Source organism: Malaclemys terrapin, chromosome 2, assembly GCF_027887155.1.
Source record: "Malaclemys terrapin pileata isolate rMalTer1 chromosome 2, rMalTer1.hap1, whole genome shotgun sequence".
NCBI lineage: Eukaryota > Metazoa > Chordata > Testudines > Emydidae > Malaclemys > Malaclemys terrapin.
In genome coordinates, this window is record NC_071506.1 from 228,094,221 (window position 1) to 228,117,472 (window position 23,252).

Here is a 23,252-nt window from a genome sequence, read left to right on the forward strand (position 1 = left end):
GTGCAGTCACTAGGCACCCTGGTCAGTCTGGGAGGTGGTTTTCATTGTCTGTTGGGGGCGGGGGGCTATGAGATTTTTTTGGCGGTGGGAGGGCGGTTACAGATCTTATGCAGCGGTCCTTATCTTGGATCACAGAGCCACGAGGCAGGGAATCTGTAACCGTCCTCCCCCTGCCACAAAGTCACATAGCCCCCACACACAGAGTCCCGAACAGGAGGGGTGGCAGGCTCCGTTCAAACAATCAGTCCGCCAGTGCGGATCACTGTAGAAGCAGGAGCCTGGCATTCCTCGATTTTAGAAGCGTCCTTTGCATGAGTACACTACACCCGCTCCCCACCACAGTCTGCGTCCCAGTTTCAACACTTTCCCGCGAAAACAGTAATAAAGAAAACGTTGTTCATTAACAAATTTTCAGTGATTTTATTTTTAAATGTGGGTTGGAAGGGGGTGAACTGGGTATGAAACTGGAGAGGATTGTGAACAGTCACTAGGTAAAGAAATGGGGGCAGGTTCAGCTTCTCTGTAAACCAACAAAATTGTCACAGGTTACCCTGCTCACTCAGGAACCTAGCTTTCAAAGTCTCCCGGATGCACAGCGCATCCCGCTGGGCTCTTCTAATCGCATGGCTGTCTGGCTGGGCGTAATCATCAGCCAGGCAATTTGCCTCAACCTCCCACCCTGCCATAAAGGTCTCCCCCTTGCTCTCACAGAGATTGTGGAGCACACAGCAAGCTGCAATAACAATGGGGATATTGGTTTCGCTGAGATTGGAGCGAGTCAATAAGCTTCTCCATCTCCCCTTGAGACGTCCAAAAGCACACTCCACCACCATTCTGCACTTGCTCAGACGGTAGTTGAAGAGTTCCTTTTCACTGTCCAGGGTGCCTGTATAGGGCTTCATGAGCCATGGCATTAGCGGGTAGGCTGGGTCCCCGAGGATCACTATAGGCATCTCGACATCCCCAACAGTTATTTTGTGGTCCGGGAAGTAAGTACCTTCCTGCAGCTGTCTAAACAGACCAGAGTTCCTGAAAACACGAGCGTCATGAACCTTGCCCGGCCATCCGACGTAGATGTTGGTAAAACGTCCCCTGTGGTCCACCAGTGCTTGCAGCACCATGGAAAAGTAGCCCTTTTGATTAATGTACTGGTTGGCCTGGTGGTCCGGTCCCAGGATAGGGATGTGAGTTCATCTATGGCTCCACCGCAGTTTGGGAATCCCATCGCTGCGAAGCCATCTATGATCACCTCCACGTTTCCCAGGGTCACTACCTTTGACAGCAGTACATCAACGATTGCCTTGGCTACTTGCATCACAACAACCCCCACTGTAGATTTGCCCACACCAAAGTGGTTCGCGACTGACCGGTAGCTGTCTGGCGTGGCAAGTTTCCAGAGGGCTATGGTCACTCGCTTCTGGACAGTCAGGGCTGCTCGCATCTGGGTGTCCTTGCGCTTCAGGGCAGGGGACAGCAACTCACAAAGTTCAAGGAAAGTTCCCTTCCGCATGCAAAAGTTTCTCAGCCACTGGGATTCATCCCAGACCTGCAGCACTATGCAGTCCCACCAGTCAGTGCTTGTTTCACGTGCCCAGAATCGCCGTTCCACGGCATCAACATGACCCATTGCCACCATGATGTCCATGGCGCGGGGTCCCGTGCTTTGTGACAGGTCTGTGCCACTCTCAGACTTCATGTCCTCATCGCGCTGCCGTAGCCTCCTCGCCCGATTTCTCAACATCTGCCTCTGGAAAAGGTGGCTGACAAGGTGCGAGGTGTTGACAATGGCCATAACTGCAGCGATGGTCGCAGCGGACTCCATGCTCGCAGTGCTGTGGCATCCGCGATGTCACTCAGCAGAAAAGTGCGCGAACTGATTACCTGCCGGTGCTTTCAGGGAGGGAGGGCGGGAGTGACGGTTGGATGATGACAGTTACCCAAAACCACCCTCGAAACATTTCCCCCCCCAGCAGGCATTAGGGGCTCGACCCAGAATTCCAATTGGCAGCGGGGACTGCGGGAACTGTGGGATAGCTGCCCACAGTGCACCACTTCCAATGTCGACGCTTGCCCCGTTAGTGTGGACTCACACAGTCGAATTACTGTCCTTAGTGTGGAAACACACGTTCGACTTTGTAATATCGATTCCACATATTCGATTTAAGTGACATCGAAGTACTCTCGTAGTGTAGACATACCCTTGGTCACATTGTCTGCCTTTATACAACACTCTTTGTAAAGCAGGCTACAATGTTTGCATGAAAAGGTGAATAATATTTGCTGTGCTTGGGCAGGGGAAATATTGCCTCTGGATACCTAGGGGAAATGTGTGTATTTATAAAGAACTCCACTCTTTTTCCTGTTTTTTGTTTTTTTTTGTTTTAAAAATTAAATAAGCCTTGGCTGTGGTACATGCTCAATGGTAGAAGAGGTTTCATCAACATATGAAAAGAAGTAATTATGACTATTTCATATTTTATACCCAGAATGCTTCTAGCAGATTAGAGATTTTTGGTTAGGCTCTTTCTAATAAGAAAGTGCTTTGAAAGTTAAGAGAGAGACTTGAGCTCACTTTTAGTGGAAAGGGACACTATGTTCTTGTCAATACAGGACCATACTTGATGGGGAATCTTTGTTACCAGTAAATAAATAATTCTGTTAGGGAGTTGAGAAAAGGATTATGGTCTTCCAAGAAATTACTGGGTGAAAGGGACAAAACTAGGGGGCAATTCACAAATGCCAGAAGCAGAAATGGAACCCCCCCCCCCCCCCAAAAAAAACCCACTCCTTTCAAAGCAGTGGAAAAAAGAGAAAGTTATTGAGACATTCATTTCAATATATATATATATGTTGCTCAGATATCCTTGTGACTGACATGGTACAAGAAGATAGGTATTTTGGAATTCTGCACACACAGTGTTTTAAGCCAGTATCTTTGAAATAAAAAAAGGAAGAATAAGTTTCACCACTCCTGAAGCAGCTGAATATCTCAGCAATATTGCAGTGCCCAGACACCATTGTTACAGTTTTATTTGATTAGAATAACTCATTTTAAAGGTGCCTTCCAAGTGAAAAAATGGGTTTGTGCTCTTCTTTGTGGTATATAAAGCATGCTGTTATTCCTATTAACCTTTAGAAATTGTTAGATGAATTAAGTTAATTTTTCTTGGGGAGACTAGAGTCTTCTTAGGGAGACTAGAGCAGGACCTTTCTCAGCCTTAAGTTACAGGAATGTTGGTGTTTTGAATTATTAATTTATTTAGATGATTTTTGTTGTTGGTAGCTCCGATACTGTTCTGTTTTCCAAAAATTGAAGGAGACAGTCTTTCCTCAAGAGTCTATAAGAGAATTTTCATTTGTCATAAGAACATAATGGTGTTATGTAAATAATCTGTAATATGTAATTTTTGTATTTACTTGTTAAACACAGACTGTGAGGTCAGCATTGTATAGGACCTAAAAATCATCAAGCAGATTTTCACCTATCTATTTTCAAAATGAGGTACAGGATATTGGCCAAAATAGATGACCAAAGATCAATGCACAGAATATGGAAAACTTCAGTGTATGTGCTTAGCCCTGAAACACTTTAAATTCCTTTTGAATTTATACTCTTGCAAGCCACAGTACCTTGAAAGCTAGAGACGCAAAACCTGCAGTGTGAAATTAATCTGGTTCATTCTGGATTTTTTTATGTAGCTGAAAGTCTGTGAGGATTGAAAAGATTTATTCCACTTTATGGAACAAAATAGCAGAGACATATGGTGAGTATGGTGTGTATATTGCCCTGTGGAGAAAACTGGAAAAGTTTGAACAGATGAGAAAAGGTTTAACTTGTGACCTTGATATCTATAAAACCTTACTGCCTTTTGTGGGTTTTTTTAAGGAGTCTTTTCAGTGGGCGCTCTCTCTCTCTCTCTCTCACATTTATCCAGGACCTTATTTCACTCTACCTTTCAATTCCTTCAAATGTTCAGTTCTTAAATACAATAGGATTCTCATAAAAATGTTCACTTCAGAGTAACATTCAGCACCATTTCAAAACAATGACATAGGAGTGCCCCACCTTAGGTAGGTACTGGTAGTGTTATCTTAAGCTCCGCTTCGCTGTCTGGTATTCCACTCTAATGGTTCTTACTGAACCATAACTGGAAAAAATAGCAAAATCTGCAGTTCTTTCTCAAATGCTTTGCTGCATTGTAGCTATAAGTAAAAGATGCCGCTAAAAACACTATCAACGATATTGTACTTGAAATAATTGCATGTCCTGAAGTAAAGGGCCAGCCACATTGTCTTGTCTGAAATGGCCTTTTCAAACCACCAAAGTTTTTTTGCGCCGCCGGAGCCCGGGAGGGGAAGTGCCCGGCCGGCGGCTGGGGTCCAGAGGCAAGGGGGCTGCCTGAAGTCCATAGCGCTCGGGCAGCTCGGCTCTTAAACAGAGCCGAAGAGTCAGGGGAGGAGCAGAGCAGCCGTGGGAGGGGAAGTGCCCGGCCGGCATTTTCCCGGACATGTTCGGCTTTTTGGCAATTCCCCCCGGACGGGGGTTTGATTGCCGAAAAGCCGGACATGTCCGGGAAAAACCGGACGTATGGTAACGCTAAATTAAGCCAAAAACAAGCCCAATTTCTGCATTTTTTGTGTGGGTTTGGCATGTCTCTGTCCAGCAGTTAATGATCTCTCCCCCACCTTTCCACAGTTTTGCTAAAATGCAGTCTGCTCCAGTAGCTGTCAGGTGACACTATTTTTTAAGATACAGTAGTATTCAGTGCAGTTCAGAGTTCTCTGGGTTTAAATTTAATGCTCAGGCGAATGAGAGGCTAATAGTACTGGTTAGACAGGTACGTTTAGAGTATATGGACACACAGGAATTGCTGCAAAAATTATTTAGCTATAACAGTGTGGGATTATTTAAAGTTATTGCACCTGATTCTTCACTGCTTTGCTTCTTGAGTGAAATAGGTAGAATCTTATATTTGTGCAAATCTTACACTTGGGCACAGGAAGCAATTTACACTCACTTTGCAGTGCAGTAAACAACTACACAAGGTGCAAGGCAATGAAGAATCGGACTTACAAATTCCAAATGGATCAATAATAGTTGAGTCTGTATTACAAAATAAGCATAAAATGCCAAGCTTGTTTAGCCAGAGGTATGTTTCTCAAATGAAGTCCTTGTGGAGCACAATCATATTATGTGGAATTTGGGCAGTCAAATGTGGAGCAAATGCTAAGTAATTCACCACAGAATTCAGCGGAGACTGGACAGTCAGAAAGTATTGGTAAACAAAACTTAGATATACAATACATGTAACAATCATAATGAAGCCATTTCTCTAATATGAGTGAATTCTGGAACATCATTTAGTGTACTGGATATTATTCTACTGTTGCAATAACAATAGTCCTATGATACCAGCGTTCCTGCATTTGACAATTATTTAAACTGAGATATTGTCCCTGTTGAGGTCATTCAGTTACAGTGAAGAGGAACTGAACACTAATGAACCTTTCTGTCTGTAATGTGGTGTCAGACAGACCAAGTCTACATTTTTTTTAATTGTCAGTCTGCTCTTTTACTGACACTGAGTCCTACTATAGCTGTTATCTGCTGCTCCTTGATAAAACTCTGCAGAATAAGGGGAAATATTATTGCGTTTTGGGGGGAGAGGGAGATCCTGTTTCCTATTTGAGATCTGAGAAATGGTTTCCAGCATTAAGATCCTTAGGAACTATTTTCTTTGTGGAAACTAGACCACCATAACGAGTACCTTCTGTGCAAATTTAATATTAGTTCTACACCTAAGGTCAAACAAAAGTTAATGACCATTTGCACACCAGAGATGTGAAATCAACCTTACATTTCACGGCTTTGTCATTTTAAAACAAACAAAAGGCTGGAGTAATTTATATTTAAATTGATTTAAATTACAAACCATAAATATTAAGAGCACCTTAGAACACTGTTTGGGAGGAACGAAGATCATTGTTATCAGTGCAGTAGTTCAATCCACAATTTACAAACACATTTATCCTATCTGGTGCCTGCTGAGCATTCCTAGATACAAAAAGAAGAACAGGAGTACTTGTGGCACCTTAGAGACTAACAAATTTTTTTCTAGATACAAAGTTATCAAATGATGCTCTAAGCAGGATTCTTTCTTTCTTTAATAATTTTTATGTATCTCTTTGTTTTTTTTAATTAGCTGATTTACTCAGCTGATTGCACAGCTGTCTGGGCAGCACTTTCCCAAGGGCCTGCCAACTGTTTCAGAGATATGTCTGGTACTTGGCGGAAGGAAATTGACTACAGTAATTTGCATATGTACATGCATAAATAGCAGGGAAGAGTGAAGAGGCTTAAAGGCAATTTCAGTATTGTTTCTGAAAAGAACCATGTTAACCATGAGTTTTCCAAGCTGCATATTTACAATAACTCCTGGGAATAGATCACAGATTTACTATGAATGAAGAAGTGGCCAAATTCTGTTTTCAAGAGGCTTTTTTCCTCTGGGATTATGTCAGTATCTTGTATTACAGCTTCTTGGGTTTTCATGGTGTTCAGCCATTATTTATTTATTTTCTTCATATCTATATATACGACTGGGAAGATAGATGCATGAGGGGGCTTGGACTGGCTGAGATCACTCCCAAGATCTGAGTGCTGCAAAGGTTAAATTCACCTTTGCTCCTCCTCTTCTCGCCCCCCACCCCCCGCATTTTCTCTCCCTCCGCCGTAGTCTGGCACCAAGCATGGCTCACCTAGACTGGAAGATCTGGCCTTTAGTTCCCAAAATAATGTCAATATGGATGCTCATTATCCCCGTCTGGAATATTAATATTCATCAGCAGCCATTATAATCTAGTCAGCTCATTCACAGTTGCCATAGCAACCAAGCCACTCTAGAGCTCAGTTGTCCCCTCCACAAATGCCTGGGGTAAATAGATGGGCCTTGCAGCATACCCAAAGATTAACAAGCAATATTGCAATCATGAGTCAGGCCTCAAAAAATCATGAAATTGTCTTAGAAATCATGAGATTTCTAAAACTAAATGTGGGTTCTGTTTTTTGAGCCTCTAGAGTGCACTTACGTTACATTTTTAAGCTTTTCTCTGCAAACATGAGGGCTAGAATTTTTTTTCTTTTTTATAATGAAAGATGAGAGATCCCCATCATTGCTTGTCTCCAGGAGCTGAGGATTTAAGAAAAATGCCAAATATTCTGAGATGTATAGTAACAGTGATGGCAGTTGCATGTAAACATTTAAATAATTAGCCATCAAAGTTAATACCCTACTAAGCCAAATGGAGGAAATTCAGACCTCTCCTGGTGGTGGTGTTCCAGCTGGCTGGCTGCTGAATCAGTATGACGATATCGCATTGGTTTGTGTTGTGAAGGTTATCTTTGCAACCCAGAAGGGAACTGGTTACAATTCAAAACTTCTTTTATTAAAAAAGCAAGCAAGCTGGGTTGCTGCACAATACAGCCACACCTCTGGGAAGAGCTGAATGCCCTGGGTTCCATGGATTGCTCCACACATGCAGATTTCCACGATTCTTTCCACTCTGTACATGGAAAGATGATTATGCCCAGTAAAGAGTTGCCACTGTTTAAATAAAACTGATTATTAAAAATGAAAGTGTATATATTTTTATTCTGTGCTTGTCTATCCGTCCTTCCATCCTTTATATTATCTGTGTGTTTTAAATACCGCTAACTCTACTTGACATCTGGAATTGTGCACATCATCCACCCCTTTCCCAGTTGCTTAAATCTTCCAGTGTGTTCTGTCTACTTTTGTACTGCTTTGATAATACAAGTGTCAAAGTTAGACTCAGGATTCATAGTTTGTCAGGCCACTCTGTTTTATTAGCACAGCGCTCTGCTAATACATTCAGATAATGTGAGCCCCCATGCAAGATTCAAACAGTCTTATTTATACAGATAAAAGGGTGTGAACTAAACAAAGGGACAGAGAGCAAAATTGTAAAATTTGCATAGGGCACAATATGCATATCCTGCTTTCTTATTAACTCTTATCGATCTAAAGCTAATGCTTCACCAATTGCCCTTAAGTGGGGCAATTCATTAAGCAGTTAATGTCTGCTTTCCTGCCCCCTGGCTTGCAGCATTTCTCATTTCTACTTAAAGGTACATACAGCATTCTTTAATTCATTCTATTTCTTTAATATAATTCATTTCACTTTCACAATCCCTCCTTTTGGTCAAGCTTACGCAAAGACCAACAATTACTGGGTTCCATGTATTAATCGTTCTTTATCTCTTAGTTCATCAGTGATATTTCAAAATCATCATATTAGCACTCTGTTTTGGGGCAGTCACTTGGGTGGCATACCTTACACAATTCTGGATACAATAGGAGATTAGCTGAAAACATACGAAAATCATTAAGATTTCAAACAGGATAGTCAGGGCTCCCTGAAACAACCAGTTTCCTATGCCAGAGAAATTGAACAGGTTACTTAGCCACTTCCATAAAGAACTCGGCTCTTCATGGAGAAGATATGCGATTTGTTCTAAGTGACTAGCGTGATCTATTACCTCATTGGTGTCGTCAGGTATGAACACACAACATTCTTTTCCAATGAGAGCACAGGGCCCTCCTTCGGCCGCCAGCACAATGTCCAATGCCTGACTGTTTTGGAGGGCCATCTGTCAGATCGCCCGTTTCTTTGGCCAGGGTTTTTTTAAACTCTCTCTGATTTAATTTGCCATTATTTCAACTACTGCTTGTAACCTCAGGAGCCTTTTTGCATGGTGTTGAAAGATTGTATTGTTTTCACTAAGGTTACTGTAGGGGGAACATGAAATTGATTTTTTTTCTGTTTGATCCTCAGGTCAAGAAAAAATTCATATCCCCATACCCAGCCCGCCACTTTTTAGTTTTATTCGAATAATCCCATACACCATTGGCCACAATATGCTGAAGGCAATGGCTTTTTCCCAGATCCAGCCCTGTCCATTACATACCCAACACCAATGACCTTTTCCCTCCACCACACTTATCCATTTAGACACATTTATTCCCACTGTTTCCCAAGTGTCATTGTTCCATGTTTTGTTAAACGGACGAGGTCCTCCAGTGAGGTCTGGGGAATTGAGTGGGATTGCCAGGACAGGAACACCAGCTTAAGAGTGGGCTGGGATGTGGCTGCAGACCCAGCAATTAGAAATATTAAGGGTCTGAGCTATCCACACTTGCTGCTGGATAAAAGAATTGTCATTGTGGACTCCCCAGACCTTAAGACACCAGCAGCGGAGGAACAGGTGCCACCAGAGGCGCATGTTAGAGGCAAGGCCCTTCTGGTTCTGACAACCTCAACTGAGGGAACCGCAGTCACGGTTTTACATCCACCAGGCAGCAGGCGCTAGGCTCACTACTGCTTCTTTTTGGGCCTTGCTTTAGGTCCTCGTCTGCTTCTGGCAACCCTTACGAGAGCATGGATGGTAAGGTATTGCAGGCTGTTCCTCTACATAGTCTTCTGGAGTCAAAATTGACTCTGCGTGGTCCTGAGGTAATGATTGGTTTGCTGGGGGTGGTGCCTTCTTACACTGTGAAGTATGTATCCACGCTGTGATGCCAGACAGTTGAACAGCCATCTGGATAGTAAGCAGTACCTGATGATTCTTTGATGTCCTTTAAGTCTCTTTACTTCTTCTTCCTTGACTCTGGCTATAACAATGGCCTTCACACCTTATCTTTTCCTGATGCATACATTCCTTATTCACACAGATTGAGAATACAAACAGTAGTATTTTATATAGAGCAAAAAGGCATTGCAAATTAAACCTTGCTAAGTTTTACAATCAGTAACCAAGACAATTTACATTGAGACCCAGGCCTTCAATGTTCCTCTAATCTACTTAACATAGACACAATAGAGAATCCTGTTTCTTACTTACTAAGCCTTAAAACAAAGAAATGTATATTTAACTAGAGGCCTACTTTGTAATACATATAGGAAACCATAGTAGACATTATAACTTATTCTAAAACAAAAGGGTGACCATAATCAGTCATAAGGATTGTTCTGGTCTGTCATTCCTTTCTGCTATTCAAAAAGGGTGGCTGACAGGATGAAATCAAATCATACATTAATTTTTATGGGACATTATAAAATCCAGCTCCTACATATCCCCCTTTTTGACACTAAGATTATTAATCGCCAGTGTCACTTCTTATTTAGTCCACATAATAGAAAATACTGGGAGGTGATTTGGGCCTGTGGCTCTAGTTTTGCATACATTTGTTTTATCCAACAGCACATTCCAAACATTACAATTAAACACAAACAATTTAAAACCAAAAACAATTAGAGTTAGTAACATTAGTATGCCATTAGTTGTGGGAGACCATTCAGAAAATATGTTATACCAATGGTAAGCTATGTCATGTCTTTCTGCAGTGGCAATTCTTAACATGTTCCCATTTGCGTGTATAATATGAATGGGTCGGTTTCCCACATTGCCTTTTTGTTTGTTTTAGAAACTGTTACCTTTTGACCTTTTGTAAACACAGTACTTACATTACATTTACATTTGTCTATTGGAAGGTTGCTAACACTTCCATTCTTTTAAAACACATTTCCCCCAAGAATTAACACATACAAATAGCCCATTATACAGTACTTTGGTCTCATTATTCATTTTATCCCACATACAGGATCCTAGTGAGATGTCTTTACTACAGGGCTTTGGAGCAACAGGCATGGATAATCATACCCACTTTTGTTTGTTTTTTATTAGGTTGTCCTGTAGCTGATATTAGCTTTTTCTGAAAGACAAAAATAACATTTTTCTACCCCTTTTGGGGTGGCATTTATTATTGCTTAAAATATTCCTTTCTTTTACAAATACCCTTGCTGATTGCAGGCAAAACAAGAGGAATTACCTCCATATTTTCCTGTGTTTTTGTTCTATAGGCAGGCCAGGTTTCAATGGCTTCTATCTTTTAAGAGTTATGGGGAAATTATCCCACTGTTCAGTCATTAAATCTATGAGGTGGTGTACCTCAGTTTTCCCTTTACAGCAGACCAAGTTTACAATGTCTTTCCTGCTGTTAAGCTTTCAGTTTTTGTTTACAGGTAACAGCTGAAAAGCATCATTACCATAAAGGATTTTTCCAAAAATCATACACCCTATACATTGTTACAGGGGTACTTATTAACATTAAATTTATTTTAATTAAAGGTATCTTGTTATACTGTGCCTTTTATTTAGACAATTTGTTTGCTGACCAGGTATGTTCTTTATCTGCAACTTCTTTGTGCTGGCAGATCCCTCACTTCCTTTATTACCAGTTAGGTAATTTGCATCATCACAGGTTTGGCTTTTGGATTCAAAGCCATCAGCAGAGCTCAGAGACTCTGTCTTAAAAGGAACACAATTAACTTTTACCAGAGTTTTTTGATTACTTTTAACTCTTGCTTCCAAAACACACACAGAGCTGAAAAAGAAAACAGCATATTGTGGCTCCTTTGGAGCCCTTATAGGATTTTAATTAAGTAGCATGTTTCGTTTGCATTTCTTTTACCCCCTCTATAATATACACTGCACATGTCTGCACATTCCTTCTATACTTTAACTTTTAAAACATTAGCCATATTTATTTTTACATAAGGTGTAACTGTTTCTTTTGTTCTTAGAGTTTTATGTACCCTTATCAAAGTGACAGTCTGATTACACAGAGCCATTTTAAGGCTCAGTGTTTCTAACGTTGCTTCTTTTTGTTTTGTACACCTCACCCCTGCTGTTGCTTCAGAGGGGCACTGTCTTTATTCTTTTACTACAGCTTTCATCTGCTATTTAGTTACAAAAACAAACACAAAAAATAATCCAGAATCTCTCCCTATTCTTCTGATTTTTGACTGCCCTGCTGCAGTCATGACTTGGTCTTTATTTGAAAACATTTAAATTTTGTAAAGAATCAAGTTACCCCTTAAGGATTAAATACCGAATCTCCACACCAACCAACACTGATTACCTGTGTCTGGCAAAAAGGTCTGTCAGTTTTGCAACTTTGAATTAAAGAATCAAATGGATTTTTAGAGGCATTATAAACAAAACCAAACCAATTTATCTTAAACCTACAAAAAAAGGGGTTTTACAAACCTCACACATTCCCACAGACAGACGGATACATACACATTTTCATTTACTTAACATCCCTTTTACACTGCTTTGTTTTTACATAGCTGTACATAGATTACATTACCTTTATACATTTGGGGCAGTTAAGTTCCAATAGAACCCCCCCTATGTACTTTTAGCAAATTTGACTCAATTGTCCATAGTCAAATGATTTTAATTAGATAGTCTCTTTACCTGGATTATTTACAGACAGCCTTTTGAAATTGGGCCCATTTTTCCTTTAGAATGGCTGAAAAGAAACTAAGAATTATTTTAAGAAGGTTCTTAACATTTTTACAAGGTTGAACTGCTTAATTCTCTCCAGCCTCTGTAGAGTTAACATTTCACTCTCTTTCCTTAAATCACTTGTTTATCTCTCAAAATGACACCTTTATCAACTCCGATATCACCATTTTAAGTATTGTTCCAGAGGTTCATGCTTGCACTTACTCCTGACACTATGCCCTTAGGGCTTCCGACCTGTTTTTCAGTTTCTTTATCTGTTGCTTGCCTGCTGGTCTGGGCCTGATCCTGCTTTTTCCAATGAACCGTTTTGGTGAGTGATATTGTGGTCATTTCACAATTTTGAAAGAAATGTTCAAGGAAAGGGACCAGGAAGGGGAGTTGAGGAGCCCACCCTCCTTGCTGAATTGGTAGTGGAACACTAAAGAATCAGTTTCTGAGGGGGAACAGAACAAGGGCCTTTTTGTCCTTTTTACAATGAGATGGGAGTATGGAGGGGGTTGGGATCGATCCAGGGTTGTTGGGTTTTTTTCGGAGAATGGGGTAAAGGGGAGCGCTCAGTCTGGTGATGGGAGAGGAGGCTTTTAATAAAGCTTTTAACTTATTATTTGAATATTTGAGAGAGGCGAGTTTTGATTTTGTCCACCTACGATTTGCCTCTTTCACCACTGCATGAAACAATTAACCTCTCCTTTTCCAATTTAGTTTTAGACAAACTCGGCCAATCTTTTAAGATGTCCACTCAGTCCTTGTTCCAAGATTTACAGTGGCCACTGAGTTTTGGGATCTCCCTGAGTTAGCCTAGACCATTTTTCCAGAAATTTACAGGAGTCCGGACCCTTCCTAAAACTGAGCTGGCGTTCCTTTTAGGGAACTGTCCCAACATAGACTTCTGGTTACCAATACAGAAGGACTTTACACACACCAATCACACAAGAAGGAAATTCGGGTTCGTCAGAGCGATGCCCGGTGCACCACACAAAAGGAGCCCACAGGCTACTGCCTCAATCGCCCTTGCTTTCACACCAAGGGTTTTATCCAAGGTGCGGTGCGGCTGCGATTCTGCAGATTTCACTCTCTCAGACCGTGGGGACAGGAACCCCTTGGTCGGCTGATCCCCGGACGGAGATGGCACCCAGACTCAAACACTCCACAGGAGGATGGATAGACACAGAGACAGGACAGTCCTCAGTCCAGACAAAACACAGAAATAATTACCTGACCAGATTCCTGATGTCAGATCCCAGGATCCCTACCAGAACAGAGTGGGAACCAACAGGTTCGATGGCGTAGACCTCACTGTGGTCGTGCGCCCTTCCGTTCAGGAGGAGGACTGCTCGGGCCAAATGCCCAGGTGCCGGCTGCCATGGTCATCCTACAAAAACGGTCAGGAATCACACGGCCCCAGTGAAGATGGTTGCCATCTCGGTGGAACCTCCAAATTGTCAAAGTTAAACTCAGGACTCATAGTTTGTCAGGCCACTCTGTTTTATTAGCAGAGCGCTCTGCTAATACATTCAGATAGTGTGAGCCCCCATGCAAGATTCAAACAGTCTTATTTTTACAGATAAAAGGGTGTGAACTAAACAAAGGGACAGAGAGCAAAATTGTAAAATTTGCATAGGGCACAATATGCATATCCTGCTTTCTTATTAACTCTTATCGATCTAAAGCTAATGCTTCACCAATTGCCCTTAAGTGGGGCAATTCATTAAGCAGTTAATGTCTGTTTTCCTGCCCCCTGGCTTGCAGCATTTCTCATTTCTACTTAAAGGTACATACAACATTCTTTAATTCATTCTATTTCTTTAATATAATTCATTTCACTTTCACACAAGCAACCCTATTTCCAGTTCATCCTACCATTAGAGGATTCCCCTGCCATTGGCGGTTTCCTCAAGTGGTGTAGCAGCTCCTGGACTGTGCCCCTTCGTGGCTGCTGGTGGAGGCTGTGTCTTGGGCCAGGGTATGTCTATGCCCCAGTAATATCTAACTGTGTTTGGCTAGTTTAAATTAGAGCAATCTCAAGGCTCTTCCAGCTCATGCTTTGGGTCTAGCCTTGTGCGAATTGGCTCCAGGATCAAGGGAAAGGAAAGGTGACTTAAAGCCATTTTTCTCCTAACAGTGAAATAACAGTCTGGAAACCAGATAGTCTGGAGTGCTGAGAAGCTATGATAATATGTACTAATTAATGACCAAATGGTAACTCTGAGTTGCTATGTCATGTGTACAAATGTTTCATATTAAAAATTCACATGCATGTTATGACTCATGCAGAATAGTGTTTTTTATGAATATCTATTTTTTAAAAGGGGCAGCTCTGACATTTTAAAATTCTGTTTCCTCCAAAGCTGTAGTCCATATTAATTTCAGTTTTAAAAGCAGTAAAACACCTAACTTGTATTTTTACGCCTTTACAGTGAGGGCAGCCATCTATGTGAACCTGCTCCATTAAGATGTTAGCGTGACCCATGAAACCCTCAGTGCCAGGCGGCACGGGGTTTACAAGAATATCCTGATTCTAGTATGTACATTCTCATTCATCTAAGAATGTCATGTCAGGTCTTAAATGGAAACCAGGATCACACTGGTCATTAACATGATTGTGAAATGTATGTACAGATACTATGCAAGGAATTATGTTTATGTATGTGTACTGAAAATATGCGCTGAAGTCTGTATCAAGAAAGAGATGACAAATAGGTTTTCTGTCCTATAAAAGAATTTTTTTTGCCCCTTTGTTGGCATGTAAATTAAGAATTTTAAGCCAACATAATGGAGAGTCATTTACATATGAAGTTAACGCTGGGATGTGAAATCAACAGGGAGGCAGCATACCAGAGAATAACCCCCCAGGGGATTATCCTGACTCCAGGTATGGACAATGAACTTTGGGGGATGTAAGAAAGAGGCAAGGAAGATGCCCTTTTATCTTGAGGTTGTGAAATAAATGAGTAGTGCATTTACTTTCATGGAAATGGGATCACAACCAGCCTTAGTTGAAAATGCTGCAAAAGGCTTTGGGTGAGATAAACTTCATTACACAGGAGGCTAGCATAATAGTTTAATCTCGCTAGAAAGCATGTTATGGTTTTATTTTGTATGTAACCCTTTGTTTCCATTATCCTTGCTCACTATTTCTTGAATCTTTGATAATAAACTTATTGTTATAAATATATCTCAGTGCTGTGGTATTAAGCTAGAGGCTGATCCAGAATTGAATCATACAAGGTGGTTTGTACACTGATCTCTTGGGGCAGCAGACCTCATATTTTTGAGAGTCTTCAGTGGATAAGGGGCTAGATACTACAGAGGAATACTTCAAAGGGACTCGAGGACTCGAGTGCACCTATTGTTAATCTGCATGACAAGGGTAGCCTGGCGTAGCTTAGGGGAAAATGCTTGGGTGGATCACAGGCTGATGCTGTCAGGGAGCTGACACCCAGTTAAGCACAAGCAAATCTCTCTCAACTGGAAGTTGTGGTGGAAGGTAACAAGGTGACTCACTGTCCTGGGTACCATCACAGTTAGTACCCAGCAGCTCTTGCTGACAGTTTTGGAAGGACAGAAGATACTAAGTCATGCTCCCTATGGAGTAACCCATCTGCTTTCCGGTCCAAATTTTTAAAATTGTCCTCTGAAATTGTGGCTGCAAGTTTTTGTGCTCAGCCATCAATGTGTAAGGAACCCACATTTGTGCATGCCCACAGTCATTGGAATGCACAGATCAGATAGTTAGATATCTAACAGTTTGCACTTGCAAAAAGCAGATTTTTGCATGCACAAAACTTGGAAGCCTGGAAGAATCTGGTTTGATGTCAGCTGAAAATTGATCCTCAGCTGCCAGCCATTCACAACTGAGATTCTTGTAATGGTCCAATGTATCAAACTTTGGTTAAAAGTGAAACAGAAGGAACAACAGAAATTAGGGAGCACTACCGGTGTTGCTGGCACACAGGATGCCTTATCCTCTCTTAGGGAATATCTTTGTTGGAATATAGGGACAGGCATTGTTTGGAAAAAAAAATTCAGGGTAGTCTTAGTTTTGCAAACCTTACTGGCCAGAGTTTTTTGCTTTTGAAAAATTAAGGCAACAAGATAGCTGATGTAATATCTTTCTTTGGACCAACTTCCATTGGTAAGAGGCAACAGAAGTTCGTCCAATAAAAGATATTATTTCACCCATCTTGTCTCTCTCCAATATCCTGGGTCAGACATATCTACAACAACTCTGCATACAACATTTTGAAAAATTAAGGGCAGTTTAAATGCTGCTTCAAGTAGATCTAAACTGCCAATGTTTGTATGTCTGGGGGGAGAAAACGAGTGTGGGGACAGATGGGACAGGTTGACTGAGATCAGGAGCGGCAGGAGCTTCCTAAAAAGTGGGAGGTGGGGCCACGGGTGCCAGAACTATGGCCCCGCCCTCATGCCACCCCTTCCCCCCACCCTTGTGCTGCCCCACCTCTTCCCAAGATCCCACCTGCTCCTCTCCGCTCCCTCTCGCCCCCGCCCCCCCCATCGCTTGCTGTTACAGCCCATAAAAAGTGGGAGGGCATAGCCCTCCCATTTTTAAAAGTGATGTGGCCATGGCCTCCTACCCCCACCCCCATTCTGGAGCCCTGGACTAAGATAAATGATTCTTGCTTTGGCTCGTCTCCAACCTACAATACATGTTACAGCAATTGCGTTTTGAAGTCTGTAGAAAGAAAAAATTGCAACCTATTACTTTTCCTAATGCCTCTGGCCAAAAATCAAACAGTTAATTGAAAAAAATAAACAAAAAACAAACCAGAAAATCCCTTCTGGGTTGATATTTTATATGCCAAGTTTCAGCCGAGAACTGGTTTCTCTGGATGATTGGTAGACTGTCTTGGAAGACAGGGATTTAAAATGGAAGTGCTGACCCAACTTTAATTTCAGCCATATGAATGATGCATGATTATTGTGCATCTAAGTGTATATTCCACTAAGGTTAAAATAAATTATTTCTCTCTAAAACAGCCAAAAGAAATTAAGTAAACCTTACTTAGCAAGAATAATCCCCTTTGCATGTAAATACCCACTGTCTCTCCTAGAAGAATTCTCTACTCCCACTATTAGAAAGATCCCTGCTGTAGTCCACAGGGGAGTAAGGAAATTAAATCAAGCCATGGCCTGGTGACCATTAAAGTCAACATTCTGAACTCCTTAAACTAATTTGCAAATAGCCACTTTTGAACTGCACTTTAGCAAGCTAATGCTCATTTAACATCTTCATTTTTTCATTCACAGTGACCTTTCCTGTAGGTTAAAAGAAAGGAAAAGCTGTAGGTAGAAAGGGATTGGTTACTGTACATTCATTTTGTGGGTTTTTCCTACCTCTAGTTGCAAACCTTTGATATTGTTTGTGTAGCAATCAGATATGTATAGATTTAATAAACACTGCTGCTTCATTCTTCATCCTTCATTCTTACTACTATTTTATAAGAGAGCTTTTCCTCTGGTCTGGACTACATGTATTGTGAAGAGAGAAGCACAGTTTATACTGGCATAGAAGGAAGTGCTTGGCCCGGTTCCAGAATTTGCAGATTTTTACATACATGTCACACTTCAGGAACTGTCCCAGAATCAACATTTGCTTGGGAATCATTTTCCCATCCCACCCTTACTCTCTGGTCACTTTTGCTGCAGCTGAATTTTCAATTTCAAAGCTTTTTATTTATTTATTTTTACGTGAACTTAATGAAAGGGGGAAATTATTGCCTAATTTTTTTCATTTTATGACTGAAATTCAGCTACATAAACAAAAGCCCATTAGGGTACCAGCCTTTACCATTATACAGCCATATATTTGTTTTATGTGTTTGAGTTCAAGGGGATGTTCATGAGTTCTTATATCAGCATGGAAGCATTGTGTCTGTGTGCACTTCTTTCCTGAGTGTGCGAGAACTAATTTGTACACATAGAATTTTCTGAGTTATACAGTGATATTTCTAAGACTGATCTTGCTTTTTTAAAATGTTTATAGGTGGAATATGCAGTAACTTTTTCATGCACAAATCATGATGAAGCTGTGGTTAAGGGTTGATAAACCCTCCAATTATACACTTTGATGTTGAGGTGTTTGTAAGAGTCATTGAAAAAAAAAAATAGGTTCACCTGTGGGTCAGAGGTGTGATTTGTGACTGATGTAGCTATGGCTGGCAGAAGTCCCTAGTTTAGTTGGAGTTATACCAACAAAACTGTGCTTTTACCAGTATAGCTTGGTTTGCTCGTGGAGTGGGGGGTAGTTTCTGGTACAAAGTGCGGTTTTGTCCATATAAGCTGCATGCACACTGGGTGTGCTTTGCAAGTATGGTGTATATAGCAGATGTACTCCATTACTCGTAAAGGTCTACATTCAGAGCAAAGGTCTGAATAACTCTGTGTAAAGACAGGCCCGAAGGCCAAGTTTACACTAAAAAGTTAGGTTGGCCCAGTTACGTCACCCATGGGTGTGAAAAATCCACATCCGTGAATGATGTAGCTAAGTAGACCTAACCCCCAGTGTAGACAGTGCTAGGTCAATGGTAAAATTCTTCCATCGGTCTAGCTACTGCCTCTCAGGGAGGTGGATTAACTACAGCGGGACAGGAGAACCTCTCTGCCATTGTTGCGGTGAGTGTCAGACACTCTACAGTGGCAAAGCTGCAGCTGTGCTGTGGTAGCAGTTTAAGTATAGGCATATCCTTGAGTTAAATACAGTAAAAGCTGTTTTATCCAGCATGTTGAGGGACTGGGGGGGGGGGGGTGCCGGTAAGTGAAAAATGGGAGAAGAGGGAGAAGGTTGGGTGTGGGAGGGAGCTTGGGGTGCCGAATCCGGGGGGGGCACTCACCTCAGGCAGTTCCCCACAAGTGGTGATTTGTCATGGCTACTGCTAGGTGGAGACATGGCAAGCAGCTCTGCACGCTGCCCCCGGCCTGGTCCGAGCGCCGACTCTGCAGCTCCCATTGGCCAGGAACTGCATTCAACACATTCAACCTAGTATATTTGTTTTTGCTTAAATCAAAAATATTGGCTTGCAGCTTTGTTCTGGCACAATTTACTGGTGTTTAACAGTGTTAATTGAGCCAAAACTAGTGGAAAATAACCTTCAAAATGCTCATCTTTGCAACCATTATTTCTGTGATGAATTTGATGAAAAGTGGTGGTCTTTGGTATTAAAAGATTGAGATTATTTTGTTTACATAGAACTTTCCAAAAGGTGAGGTGAGGGATATGTCTGCTTACTTCATTCTGTCAAAATTGACCATCATCAATCTAATGAAAGAAAAGGCATTAACTTTTTAATGTTGTTCTTTATGAATCACTAAGCCTTAAGTTTTATTTCTTAGAAAATATTCTTATTTCCTTAAAACCCACCATTTTGTCCAAAACAACTTAATATTATTTATTATTATGAATAATTAGTACTTTTTCATATAAATCTTACAGGCTAGAAAATGTAAGACACAGAGTGATTTGTCCAAGATCTCTCTGAGTTAATGAGAAAGCTAGGATTACAACCCTGCTCTCCTGACTTTTCCTGTTCCTTCTAACCTGGATCATGATACTGTGTATATCATTGTGATTTAAACTTGCCTGATTTCAGTACTCTCCGTTTTTGTTTTAGCAGTTCATCAAAATGAAGAAAACAGCAACCAGGAAACAAAAGGGCCAGAAGACTTCAAATATGCTTCTGATGCACAGGTAAATATATAAGAATAATATATTTGAGGGGTTTTTTTCAGACCAATAAGTTGAAGATTCCCCTTTTTTTGGGCCTTTAGCACTGGAACATAGACTTCCGCTTATGTTCTAAGTAGGTAATCTGTATGAGACCAAAACTATGCTAGATTTTGCCTCCCATAGTTATTTACACTAGACTGATCACATTGGGAATGAAACTTGTGATCTTGAAGTTGGAAAGATGTTCTTAGATTAGATAGCATCTCAATTCTGATTTTCTACATACAGGGTATTTTTTATCCCTCATTTTATTTTCAAATTGGATTTGTTTTTAAGTGGTACGTGCATATGGCATCCTGATGGAATTTTAGTATCTGTAAGTAGATGTGGATTCTGAAGACCCTTTTTATTGACCTGTCTTTGAGGTTTTAAACCCTCGAACACTCAAAATACTATATGTAAACATAGCTAAGTTATTAAGATCTACGTTGACTTATTTCTCCCAGCCTTGTTTTTCTGTCTCTTTTTTTCCCCTCCCCTTCTAACCCTAAGCTTAAGGGGTGTTAGGTATCCTAGAGATCTGCTAATACACCCAGATCATCTTTTTCTTTAATATCATCCAATTTCCCCAAATTACCGTTCTTTCTCCTCCTCCCCACCCATATCTTGCAGTTTTATTAGATCTCCTCTCTTACCCTGACTGCCAAACTCCTACTAAAGGGCCAAAAAGCTCAGACTCAAGGGGTACATCTACACAGCAAAGACAAACCTGCAGCACCAAGTTTCAGAGCCTGGATCAATTGACATGGCCTTGTGGGGCTTAGGCTGCAGGACTAAAATTAACAATGTAGACATTCTCATTAGGTCTGGAGTTCAGGCTCTTGAAACCTTTCTGGGAGGGAGGGTCTTGGTGCCTAGCCACAGCCCAAGAAAGATAATTTACACTGCAATTTTTAGATCAGCAGCCGGAGCCCCGGGAGCCCAAGTCAACTGGATATGCGCTCTGAGACTTGATGCCATGGGTTTTTCATTGCAGTGTATTCATATCCCAGAAGATCTTTCTGCACTAGTTCACAATCTGAAATCCATGTGTCTGTCTATTAGAGATGGCATTTCTAGAGTTCCCATCACAATAGCATATGAGCTCCAAATACTAAAAGTAGATGGGCTAAGCATTAATTTTAAAGGAAATTTTAAATTCTTCAAACATGTTCAGTGTTCCAATATGTCCACTATAGCGTGGAATTCCATAGCATGCATGTCTGCTATCCTGTTCTTTTATTCTTAATTCAAATCTGTGAGAGAAGGAGGCTGGGCAGCTTAAAGCTAAAGAGTATATTAGAGAGCAAGGGAAAAGACCCAGGGTGAAATTCTGGCACCAAAACTTGTCAGTGTGCATCTCTGTGTATTTCTGTCTGATTCTGCTTGGTTATCAGAATTAATTTATATGAATGTTTATTCAAGTTTTTAACAAAGATTTCGAAAACAAAAAAGTCATTATGCATGCTAAGAGCTAATAAGATTACATGAAGAGATTATAAAAAAATAATTTAATGGCAGTATATACAATTATTCAGTTCACCCAGTTTATGCTTGAGTGCAAACCTACTTCCAAGTTTGACAAACATTGTAAAGCATGTTTACAATTAAACAAATAAATGATTGGTGTACAATAAGTGTGGTAATAGAGCTTGTGGATAGTCTTTGAAGAGCAGACATTGCTATTACTCTTATTTAGGCACTTATAGTCCCTTTTAGTTCAGTGGGACTACACACTTTGCATATTACTCCAGAAGCAGAAATGTTTGCTGGAGTTGGGCATAGGCTTCTTAGTCTGCAGGTTGACAACGTTGAAAACTGTAATACTGGCGTTTGTAGGAGAGATGTAAAGAGACAGTGATTGTAATGCAAAATTCAGAAGTACGGTAATTGGGGTGGGGGGAGCTGATTCTGCTCCTGTGGTGGTGTACATCAGGAGTAATTCTAGTGAAGTCTATGAAGTTACACTGCACTGATGTAAGAGTGAGGAGGATCATGCCCTGTGACTTTTAAAATTGAGTGTGATGAAAATGATATGCCTTCCTATCCACCTAGAAATCTCCTATTTCACCTTCATCTCATGTTTATCTTATTAATTTCAGTGTTATTGCTTTTCACTAGGGAATATTTTCCAGGGTACATTTTGGAACAAATATTGTAGAGTCAACATCTTTGCTTTTCAAACCACAGTAGTGACTAATTGATTTTCCTTTTGTATAAGGAGGGACAGTGAAATCTTTGTGCTATTTTGAAAATTAAATACACACCTTTAATTATAATAATTTTGTGCCATGAACAGCATTGAGCTTAATATAAAGCTTAAATTCTTTTGATATTAATTAAACTAAAATCAGGTACAACTCACACCTATGCAATTTGCACGCAAGTAAATTGTGGGTGCAAATCTGTGCTTGCACCTCTAGCTACCTGTTAGAGGAACAAGTATCAAGATTTGCACCCAGAGGCTTTTTTCTGTAGGTACAAAATGCAGGTGCAAATTTCACTTGCAGATAGGAAGGCTGGCCTCTAGCCCTTTTGCTTAGCAGCATTAAACATATTGTTTGAAAATTAAATTTATATTGACAAGTGAAAATGACCAGGAATATTAAAATCTTATTCCATTCTCATAACCGGCTTTCAGAAACTATCAGAATAATTTCATTAGTTGACCTAGATGGATTCTTACATTAGTTAGCAGAAAAATTATTTCATGTACTATAGAAAGTCAGAATAATTGGAGAAATCACAATGACAAATGGGGGTTTTGTATCTTCTGTTTTAATTATGAAAAAAAATATTTAGCCCTTTATATTATAGCTGGCATTAATTACACCAGTCAAATTAAGGCTGAATTTTAAAACATTGTCTACTTCCAACATGGATTATGCCTTAGCTTCCCTGGGAGATTTTTAATGTTTTTCTTTTTTTCTGAAACCACAGTAAAATACATTTTATTGTGTTTGCCTTTCTACTTTAAATAAAAGAACAATAATTCATGCACTATCCATTATTTCCTTTTGGTCATTATTTGGAACTGGACCATGTAATCCTATGAAATTGCTTATGTGAACAAAGACCGCTTCTGTTGCAAAGGTAACAAGATCAGGTTCTAATCTCCCTGTGCTCAAACGT

At 40.6% G+C, this 23,252-nt stretch overlaps 1 protein-coding gene across 4 annotated transcripts in view; it reads left to right on the forward strand.

Annotated features, from left to right (window-relative positions):
* The window catches only part of RAPGEF5 (Rap guanine nucleotide exchange factor 5), a 241,355-nt gene that overhangs the window by 83,207 nt on the left and 134,896 nt on the right, over positions 1-23,252 (forward strand). For 2 of the 4 annotated variants that reach the window (XM_054020202.1, XM_054020200.1), the window contains exon 8: positions 20,026-20,102. In XM_054020202.1, the coding sequence (XP_053876177.1) occupies positions 20,026-20,102 (77 nt within the window). Of the gene's footprint in view, positions 1-3,739; positions 3,765-20,025; positions 20,103-23,252 lie in introns of those variants that run through there. The other 2 variants (XM_054020204.1, XM_054020201.1) reach the window with 2 other exon arrangements.